The following is an 11,251-nucleotide window of genomic DNA, read 5'->3' on the forward strand; positions in this document are numbered from 1 at the left end:
CAATTCTGACCCTAAAATTTAAAGCACAATCAGTGACTGGATCTTGGCCTTGGGAACCCACCCCCCAAAAGGAGAAACAAGCCTTTGCTTGCTTCTGAGTAGTCCATGGGTGTGGGGTCCTGTTGTCCACATACTAATCAGGAATGGTGATGGTAATGTAGCTAGATTTAATGCACCTTTTTGAGCCAGAGACTCTAAAAGGTCCTGTGAAGCTGTGATGAAGCTTAAACAGTATCTCTTTTTTTTAAAATAAGTTGCCCTAAAAGTGTAGGTGAGGAGTTTAAATGATCTCAACAAACCTGCAGGTATTTGTAGATTGCATGCTAGGTGGCATGTATTTGCCTCCACTGGTGACTTGACCAAGGGTGAGAGGAAGCAGAAAGTGTGAAACAACTTGAAACAAGAATTGGGAAACTATCAGAAAGTTGAAGCTGCGTCCAAGAGAAGGAGATAAAGGTTGATAAATACTGGTGTGTCTAATACAAAGGTATAATAAGGCTAACCAAAGGAAAGCTTTGGGGGAATAACTTGCAGAAGCAAATCCGACTAAAATATCTCTCTTCAGACACATGAGGACCGGGGAGCTTGCAAGGGAGTCCTTAGAGACAGTGATCAGTCCAGGTGTAAGAGTATGGGGAGTGATGTTCTGTGGGACTTTCCCTTACTGGGGGTGCTTGGGGAATACTTTGGGGAAGTTCTGTGCCATAACCTACCTTTGATTCTGAACCTCTTGCAGGCTTGAATTCTCCTTTTGGTGAGACAACAACAGCAAATGCTGATTAACATCTTTGCAGGGTCACAGAACAGTTACTTCAGAACTATGAATGAACTGCAATTAGGTAAAACCTCCTGTTCGCCACCCACCTCTGCTAGAGGGCTGGAATGCAGTGATTTGGGGATGGGTTTTGCTTTATAATATTCTGGTGCATGTAGAGAATGGCACACGTGGTGCTTCTGGAAGAGGCAGAGGAGAAGATTCTTTAGAAGTAAAAAGTGGGTGTACACATGGAACTGTGACATTGGAGAAGAGAGAATGGCTACTGTGAGGGTAAGCTGGACTTCATGAAGCTGTTTAACTTGAAGTCTTTGTAAGCCTGAATCTTGGAGAGCAAGGGCAGGTTGATGTTAATTCACTTTTTCAATGTCTCCTGGAAATCACAGTGCCTAAAGAAACTCAGCAGTCCTGGAGTAGGATCTTGGTGGGGATGAAATGCTGACTGAGCAGAAGCAAGGCTGGGATGAGGTGGAGGTCTGTTGCAGCGAAGTAGCAGAGCTGGCATGGAGGAGTGAACTGTGTGGTGATCAGTGCAGTCCTACCTAATCTGGAGAAGAATATGTGGCAACTCTTTTGTGCTTGTGTAGCATCTGTTTCACAGAGTGGTGAAGATGGGTGCATGCTGATGTAGCAGGCTATGTGAAACACGCCAAAGGTAGGCATCAAATAATGTGTGTTAGCATGAGTAGGAATCAGCCTGGTGTTGTGAAATAGTTGGTTCAGTGGCAGCTTCTGCAACAGAGCAATAAATAAAACCACTGCATAAATCCATGGTGTGCCTGATGTCCTGCAATGCTGTGGGCTGCTCTGGTCTTCTGTCTACATTTAGAGGAATGTTGTAGAGCTTGATGATGTTTGAAAAAGGAAGAGGAGGGTTTCTGCTATCAGGAGCTGTGAGTAAATTGGGTTTCTTCAGCATGGAAATGGCGAGGAAAATGTGCTAGAGGTCTGTAGGATCACAAATGGCCAGGTAGGGCCTGACTGTATTGAAAGAACTGGTGAGCAAGAACTGGGGGGGTGTTTAAGTCTGTAAAGAGGAAGTTTCAGGAGAAAAGGGTATAGCTGTGGGGATGGTGGTGGTGCTTTATCCCCATCAGATGTTGTGGAGGGCATGGTTCAAAGCATACCTGGCTAACATGTAGTTTTTCTTCTCTGAAAGTACTGTTTGTGTCTCTGCACAACCTGTTCAGTGCCCAGCATACTGTCTTGTTTTGATAACCCTTCCTGAGGAGGCCCCTTGTAGACTGCTGTGCTAGATTGTGATCATAACTGGTCTGATGACTGGTTTTTTTCCAGTTGGTAAGGCCAGGCATATATCTTGCTAGCAAGGCATTCTCTGAAACTTTTGAGATTCCAGAGCTTTGGCTTGAACGTGCTTGTGGCCTGATTTGGGGGGACAGCGGGAGTGCTTACGGATGGTTGCTACAAACTCTTATGAAATCTAGCTAACCATTGCATTTGTAGGGAGTGGTTTTTACTTGTTGTGCTTGAATAGATCAGTAGATTATGGGATCCAGTCCCATCTGAGGTGTGGGATTGAGAGGTGGCAGCATTTTCCCTTTGGTTCAAGTGTTGCTGGAGACACCAGGCTCCTAGCTGCTGTTGTGCTGTTCTTGTCAGGGTGGTATAATCTCAACTGGGTTTGCATGCAGTTCTTGTGTTGCTAGTGCTGGCCCTGGCATCTTTGGGTCTGGTCTATAATGAAAGCTGTACCAGTTCAGGTCTTTGGAAGTTTGGGGGTTGATTTGGAGTGGGGGAGGGAGCTGGTACAGAACTAATACAAATATTTATATTTTTTCTTACCAGTCTGGCTCAAGCTTGGCAGTAAGTCAATGGAAAAGTCACATTATGTGCCTTAAACCAAAGCAGTGGAGTGGTCTTACCATAGCTGATCATGAATAACCTTAGTGTGAGCATATGCTTGATTACATTGAGCTGTGTAATGAGCAACTGCCTCTGGCTGAGCTCCCTTAACTTGCAGGGTTTGCTCAGGTTTGTTGGCCCTGGTGGCAAAGTCTCTTCCTAATAAAACTATCAGCTCCTGAGCAGCTCAGTGCATGTTGGGCAGGCACCTGGCATGGCCACACATATGGAGCGAGTGCCTGCATGTTCTCCCACTGACTTTCTGCTGCTGAACAAAAGCAAGGGTTTGCATCATTAAACTTAAATGTGGTGTTTTTCCCCTTGTGAATCTTGTAGAACACAGACAGCTGCTGCTAATATTTATAATTTAATGTATTGGAGGCAGAGAATTGCTGTACCATACAGTCAGAGTTCATGTTGAGCATTTTGGCAATTATTTTCTTGCTCCTTTATGCTATAAGGCAACTGTCTTGTCCTGGCACTCTGCTGTTCAGAGTATTCTGTGTTATATAAACAAATGCATTTGTCTAAGGGAGTGCCTGCTAAAGTAAGATTAGCAAGATTAAGCCTAGAGGGCTCTTTTCCTTCTGTAACTTGAAGATACCTATGACTTTGTTCTGAGCCATAATCTCACTTGTTCCTGCTACCCCGGGAACAAATTGGTGCTCTGACTGCTGCAGAGGGTCTTCCCTGCTCAAGTGGAGAAGAGGACTTGCAGGATGGATGGGAATATGCATGTGTGTGTGTATATGCACACATATACAAAAGGAACAAATTAGTTTGTTTTGCTTCCCATAATCAACTGATCTACTTGCTGACTGCAGTGCATATGAATCAAAATGCTGCTTGGGCTCAGCACAATATAGTTTAACTCTTAGGTGGTGTGAAGTCAGGAATAGAGTTGGAGGATGTTGCCTTGAGAAACCTGATGAGAAGCTACTTGTACTTAGAGTTCTAGCAGTCCTAGCTCCTATTTACAATTTAAATTGTGAATACAGTAGACTGGCTTCTGAATAGGAACTTGTATGAAATGGGCACTAGTCTTGGCTGTGGTTCAGGAATTCTGTAATGCTGCTCCTACTGTACTGGAGCACTATTTTATTGCAGTTAATGCTGTGACATTAACTTAGCCCACAACATTCTTGAAACTAGTTTAAGCAAAAAGAAAATCCTTCCTTTCCAATCTGCTCTTTTAAAGGAGTTTGGGAATAGCTGCAATTTCTTACATAACTGCTAGCACTCAGTGCACATCTGTTAGGAAAACTTTTTAAAGAAGTTTGAAAACCTATGCTGTTAGTGGGCAACACTAATCCTGTAATTAAGGGCTTAGGCTGATGTTGAGCCTCATCTGTACTTACTGTTTATGGGGTTTTATTTATAGAGTACCAGCAGGTAACAGGACAAATGGACAGTTCTACTGTTTGTAATGTTCTCAATTTCTTTGCCTGTGTGCTTTGCAGCATTATTTATCTGGCCCTGGCTTAGTTAATCCACAGTCTTGGTCAGTCAGGAAAAAGTTAGTTGTCTGTCAGATGCAGAGGATCTGAGTCAGATTTTAGTTAAAAGTTTTTACCAGTTTGAGGTGAAGGGAAGATAGTGGATTTTGCAGTGTACTTTTGCCGCACCCTGGATAAAACCTACATAAGGGAACAATCATGTAGAGCCTGACATGCCTTCTTCAAGAAAGAATCAATAACAGTATTGGTAGATGCAATGCTGAGCTGACAGCACTGGCAGTAGTAATTATTTTTTAGCAACTCTGCCATATTTCCACGTATTGACTTACCTGCTGCTAGAGGTAATGCCATAAACTTGACAGAAGTTGGATATAAGCTTCACCTAATATGTGCTGAAATAGAATCCACAATTTCCTCTACAAAGGCCTTTTCTTACATGCTTTGATCCATATATCAGGGGTTCTTGCGGTGTCACATTTCTTCCCTGTCCCAGCCTCCATGCTGTTGAAAGTAATCTGGTGGATGGGGTGGGGGGGACACACACCCCTTCCAAAGCTTTATCTGCCAGCTCTAAGAGCTAGATAACTGCCTGGACCTTGAGCCCCTTGAGAGGTGGTTCTGTTGTAGTGTGCTGTAAAGTGTCTGCAGCAAGTGGGGTGCTTGCCAGGGGATTGTCCTTTCTCAAGATGGGTCAAGGTGATAAAGTGAGAAGGAACTGTACAACATGGTCCTTGCAAAATAGTGGTTAAACCCAGAATAAACTTTCCAGAGTACTGTCATGCGCTGCTGTATCATGGGATAAGTTAACAAAGATTGGAATTTCTGTTTGAAAAGCGCAATCTTTTTGATGTGTGTTTACACCACTATCATAAAATCTAATATTCTCTGTGCAAGCCCTCTGCTAGGAGATCATATCTGTGAAACTCAGGTGTTAAAGGAGGAAAAAAATGCAGTGGGAATTGCTTTATAGCATGCCTCAGCACGGAATGCTCTAAGTTCATGCTGAAGTTGGTTAAGTATGGTGAGGGGAGGAAAGCAGAGTGGTCTGTATCTCTTCCGCCTCCATGAAGACGAGTTATTTCTTATATGAAGGGTGTAGTGACTGTCCTCTGCAGTGGACAGTGGACTGATCCTTTGTCAGTTATCTCTTGTCACATGGAAGGCTAAAAGAAAGCAGGATGTCAAAGATAAATAACAGGACACATCATTAGATATGATCAGAGGCAAAACCATGTAATTTGGAAGGGGGAGATGGAAAGGGCTGACTTTGGAGCAGGCACTTGCCAGAATATGGGCCTGAATGGGTGTGAGAAGGCAAGTCCTGTACAAGAGGCTTACTAGAGAAGGTGCACAGTTGTGTCAGGAAGGAAGACAGACCATGCATGTGATGCTGAAAGCAGCTATGAGCCTCCATAGGACTAGAGGAGGAATGACCAGGTATTTTTGTCTTTGCTTGGCATATGTCTGTTGTTATCTATTCTGTAGCGAAGTCAAACAGAAATTTGCTGGGAGCTCTAAGATGCTTTGTGGTGGTTCGGGGAAACACAAGGAAGCCTCTTTAGCTTGAGCAGAGATCTTGGTAGCATACTTGTGCCAGGACATGCAGGTCCTAGAGAATCAATGCCACAAACTTTTCTAGTACAGGGAGTGAGTAATATGTACACTTCTAAACTTTGTTTTGGCCAGATTGGTAAAACCCCCTGCCTTCAGAATTCCCTTTCCTGGACTTGTTACTACAGAAACATACTACTTAATGTTTTGCAAGTAGACAAACCTTCTCTCTTCTTAGTTTTGTAGGGGTTTGTGCACAAAGTTATGAGTTTTAGGAAAGCAGACAGTTTTGTTCTTTTTCTGTTAGATGTCTTTCAGCAGACAGATCTTGCCAATATCCTGTATTGCTCAACTCCTGTGATGAAATAGATCTGCTGGTCTGTTAGATTGGAAAAACACTTGAGTTAAAAACTGAGCAACCAGCTCTTCAGTGGATATGCTTCCATGCAACCTGGTTGGGGGAGCTTGCACTCCTTTCCTGGGGAGGAAAACCACAGCTACTAAAACCACCCTGCCATGGCTGCCAAAAGCTATTGGCACAGCATGGGTGAGCAGAGGGGTGGTTGTGTACCAGCCTCTGCTCTGTCACATTGGTCTGAGATGCTGCCAATTGCAGTAGTGCCCATGGGGCAGTGCTTGCTTCTTTGTCTGATGCTGGTGTTGGTGCCCTGGTCTCTTGTTTTGATGGAAACTTGAGGCTTCAAATTACTTTCTTGCCTTCTGCTTTAAACGTGCCTTGTTTTAGTTCAGTGGTCATTGTGGGTAAGAGCATGAACTGAGAACACAAGTCTGCTTTCCTTAAACAGAGGCAAAAAGTCACTTTTTTCTTGCAAGAAGGAGTTGCTTTTTTTCCCTAGTCCATGATGGAGAGAATCGTCACTTTAACTCTACCATTTTTAAGTTATGTGGAGCAGTTCCCTGGCACTATTGCTGTTCTGCGATCAACTAAGGCTCTTGCCTCCTTGTGGTCATAACTTTCTCATAGGATGGCTGCTTTCCTAAGGGGAAAACATGCCACTTAACCTACACACACACGAAGTTAAGTTTGTTTTGCGAGTGATAATTAGATATGTCATCTCTCCCTAATGTTAACCAACCAGTGTGCTTTTGGGACAGGTCATCAAATGAAGCAGGAGGCTCAGACTTGTAAGATCATCTTCATAGCTGTAGCATAGCTTAGAGTTTCTTCTCAATTCGAATACTCTGTCATAGAATGGTTTGGGTTGGAAAGGACCTTAAGATCATCTAGTTCCGACCTCCCTGCCATGAGCAGGGACACCACGCACTAAACCATGTTGCCCAAGGCTCTGTCCAACCTGGCCTTGAACACCGCCAGGGATGGAGCATTCACAACTTCCTTGGGCAAACCATTCCAGTGCCTCACCACCCTCACAGTAAAGAACTTCTTCCTTATATCTAATCTAAACTTCCCCTGTTTAAGTTTAAACCCATTACCCCTTGTCCTGCCACTACAGTCCCTAATGAAGAGTCCCTTCCCAGCATCCTTATAGGCCCCCTTCAGATACTGGAAGGCTGCTATGAGGTCTCTACCCAGTCTTCTCCAGGCTGAACAGCCCCAACTTTCTCAGCCTGTCCTTAAAGGTCTGATGGGGGATCAGCTCTGTGGTTTAGATTTGCAGGTCTCTGCTGTGCCCTGCTTGATGTTGCCCCTGAGCTCTCTATTTGAACGCTGAGGTTTGTCAAACCACAAACACAGGTAGGAGCAGACAGTTGCATGTACTCAGGCTTCTGGCTTTGCAATTCATGAGTTCCTAAGCAAAACAAGCAGGGACTGTAGTTTTCTTCTAATGCTGCAGATCTGGATGCCTATAAAAGCTGAAGAGTTGTTGACCCAGGAAAGTGAGTCTCAAATAGAGTATTATGAAATATTGGGTGACTTAACAGTAGGCTAGAAACAGTGCATGAGGGGTTTTTTACATCACCAAGCCCTTCTGGTTTTTGAACAGAGGCACTGAAGTGAGATGAGATTGTAGAGGCTTTTATAAGTGATGCTGTAGCAGTGAGCGCAGGTAGAGCAGCAACCCTTCTCTCTGCCAGTCTCCCTGTTGCACCTCTCCCTTCCCCTGGGGTGCTGCTGTGGCACAGTAAATTGAAATAACGCTGTTGTGACATACTAAGTGCTACTGAGGTTCTTCAGCATAATTTAACATTGTTTTGTCAGCGTAGCCCTAACAAGGAGAGTGGCAGGTATATGCAGGCTTTGTTCTTGCTATATGCTTTGTGAGTAAGCCTGTACCTACACACCTGTGACACCAACAAAGTGCCTTTTGCATGGGTCTGGAAACCTCCGTTGGGTTTGGCTCATTCTGCATTGTGTATCACTTCATCTTTTTCCCAGGTAAAACCCTGCAGCTCCTCTTTGAGGCAGGCTTGGGAGTCAGGTGCCTGCCACACAAGAAATGCTGGGTTTTCTGGTGCAGCTAGCCTATTGCTTTTCTTCCCTGATACCTGAGCCCTTCAGCACTTTCTGCTGAGAAGCTACTCTTGCTTACCCCATTGTGCTATGTAAATCTCTAAAGCTCTCCCTATGTTTTTGTTGGAAAAACCAGCCTAGGAGGCTAGAGAAGACAGCCATGGGCAGCAAATCTGTGCCCACCCTTGAATGTGATGCTCCCACAATAGGGAGAAAGGGCTCTCATAGGGAAAGCATAGGGTTGAGGGAGTTGGGCTTGGTGTGCAAGAAGTATACTCATGGGTGAGCTCTGTGGGAATGCCTTTCCATATTCTCACTGAAAGCTGATGTTAGAAAGCACTTTCCAGTGTCTTGGTGGTGAATCAAGAATGTTACTCCCTTCTAGATGGAACTTAGTAAGAGATGGCTTTGGATTTTTCTCTGCATGCATGCTTTGCCTAACCAAAGCTCTAGACTTGTTAAGCTGCTTGCTTACTCAAGTTTAAATTTTTTATGTCTCCTGCAATGTGTGGTGTTTGTCCTCATCTCACTTTTGTAGAGGTTTTTTTTGACAATTTAATGGTTTTGAAAGGAGAGAAGGAAGAGCTGAAAAGCACACTCAAACTTTCTAGTTTGTCCTGGCTTCTGTTTCTCTCTGCCTGCAAGACAACTCTAGGCTTTTTCCTTTTAAAACTGGAAGGATTCAGTCTGTTCAAAGCAAACTGTTAACACTTGCCTTACCAGAGTGCACGCCCCTCATACCTGCAACACTTCTGCAATGCTTTCTTCCAGGTATTTAATCCAGAAACTAATTTATATGTACAATGACTTGCTGCAAACCCAGGCACTGATGTTAATAGGAACTTGGAGACACACAGGCAGAGACAATAATAAAATAAAACTAGATATTATCTAAAACTTGATTGCATTGTTCCAGATCAGCACAGAGCAATATGGCTATTTCAGCAGCCTGTGTTTTCCCTTTTCCTGCCAGTGTGGTAACGTACTGCATTGGTTTTTGTCCTGTTTTGCAAGAAAGACCACTCTTTCTAAACTCTGTGTTATGGTACACTGAACTCTTACCAGTCTGTTTAACATGCTGAAGCTTATCTGGCCTTGCATGGTGGGTTTTCTTGTGATTGGTTTGTCAGTCAGCGTGAAGATTTAAGATTGTGAAGCCATGCAGTGTCATTGCAGTCACCCAGAATAAAACAGTGGATGATGGGGTTATTGGAAATACTGACACTTGGCACTTGCATAAACCTCAGGTATTTTCAGTAAAGAACAAGAATGGCATTGTTCTTGTTTGATATTGTACTTTAGTATGTAAATGCCTCTGTCAACAAGATGCCTCATGTCAGGAACTAAATTTGTTCTTGTTTTGGTATCCCTGTCCTTTTATGCTGGTTCTTTGTCACCGCCTCTTTAAATAACAGCTGTATCCTGTGTTTGCTTCTGATGTTGTTACTAATGCAAAAGTGAATGTATTAATTTGTATTATTTAACAAGGCTCACTTATTCTTACAGCTTGCAGGGACAGCAGTTCTTGCAATTGGACTATGGCTTCGGTTCGATTCGCAGACCAAAAGCATCTTTGAACTGGAATCCAACAACACAACATTTTACACAGGTAAGCTAGGAGATGGCTCAGGGTGATAGATTGTACTTTTGCATCCTGATTTCAAGGCTGCTTAGAAACCTTAGCCTTCCTTGAAGGCTGAAGACAAAACAGCCCTGAACAGCCTGATCGGGGTGGAGAGCAGCTTCCTCTGGCTAGTGCAGGGAGCCAGCCACTGTTGTGAGCTCCTGCGCAGACAGCAGCAGCATCACGCTAGTGGTTCCTTGGCTCTTTGTGTTGTGTATCACTTCACCTTTTTTCCAGCTTAAACCCTGTGGTTCCTCTTTGGGTGCTGTTGGTGTGTTGTGATCACAGGGACTCCTGGTAGACATGGAAGATGTCTCCTTTTGACACTTCTCACAATGAGTCAGCAATGAGTTTGCTGACTGAGTAGCCACAGATGACATCAATAACTAATTCTTTTCCTCAGACGTGAGCTACCCAAAACCACAGCTCTATCACCTCATCTCTCAGGAGGAGCATATTTTCTAACTCTTACAGCCCCATGTATGCTAATTTATACTGAACATAATTGAAGGATCCACAAACATCTTGGCTTATGTGAGCAACTATTACAGGCAACCTAGATCAATGTAGCTTTAGTTAGGATAGGTGGAAGTTATTCCTTCATGTATTCTGTTTTGCAAGATGACTAACTAAGTGACAAACATGCCTGTTTTCAGCTTGCTATTCTACTGTTGTAAGGATGCTTAACTGAATCAGTCTTCATTCTAAGTGCAAGGTTTTGATCTCTACATTCACTTTTAAGCTTGGGCAGAGGAACACATGCTGCCTTGGTGGCTGGTACCTGTTGGTACTCAGCCGCTTTTGTTGAAACCAAGTAGCTGTATCTGAAGTCCTCTAACAATTGGGAAGAAAGCAAATCCATGTACCTTACGTATGTGTTGCCTTTGATTTGGACAATTGTTATACATACATATCTTGCATCCCTGCAGCACCTGGATTTGCCATGTCCTATACGGTACCGCTTTGCCACCCATAGGGTGGTTAGGGTGGGAATATTGAAATGCTTATGTGACTTCATGAAGAGGCCCACAGCAGACAGCTTGCCTGTGAGAGCTTGTATTTCACCCATGATATGCTGGCATGGTAGCAAATCGGTTTCTTCCTACAGCTGCCAGGAAGATTTCCTGATGCTTTTAACTGGACCTTGGAAAAGGAGCAGAAATCTAAACTTAGCAATTTTGCTGAATATTTAACAAGTCTTATTTTGGGTAGTCTAAAACAACTCATCTCCTAAAACCATAAAATTTTTATGATGTGATACTTAAGCTACTGGTTTGAATGCAGCCAGTGAAACCTACTTGAAATATCTGTAGGTTAAAGTTAAACTTTAATAGGAATTATTTTTTAACATATCTTTCTGGGAGTAGTTACTGACTGCAGTTCACAATGGGGGAATTGAAAGAATCTGTCAATTTGCACCTAGTAACAAATCAAGCTACCTCAAAAGCTTTCTATACTGTTGAAGTAAGAGATTCTGATGGGCTCTTTTTTCAAAATGGAAAATGTTTAAGCTGAAGTAAAAAAACTTGGTGAATTTCCTGCTGCTA

The 11,251-nt window shown here is 43.4% G+C and overlaps 1 protein-coding gene across 1 annotated transcript in view; it reads left to right on the forward strand.

The window, feature by feature from the left end:
* Positions 1–9,586: 9,586 nt before the first annotated feature.
* The window catches only part of CD9 (CD9 molecule), a gene marked incomplete at its 5' end in the record, with an annotated part of 9,068 nt that continues 7,403 nt past the window's right edge, over positions 9,587–11,251 (forward strand). Inside the window, one exon of the mRNA XM_010018642.1 lies at positions 9,587–9,689. Coding sequence (XP_010016944.1) covers positions 9,587–9,689 — 103 coding nt within the window. The remainder of the gene's footprint in view (positions 9,690–11,251) is intronic.

This window comes from Nestor notabilis, unplaced genomic scaffold (assembly GCF_000696875.1).
Source record: "Nestor notabilis isolate BGI_N333 unplaced genomic scaffold, ASM69687v1 scaffold15757, whole genome shotgun sequence".
NCBI lineage: Eukaryota > Metazoa > Chordata > Aves > Psittaciformes > Psittacidae > Nestor > Nestor notabilis.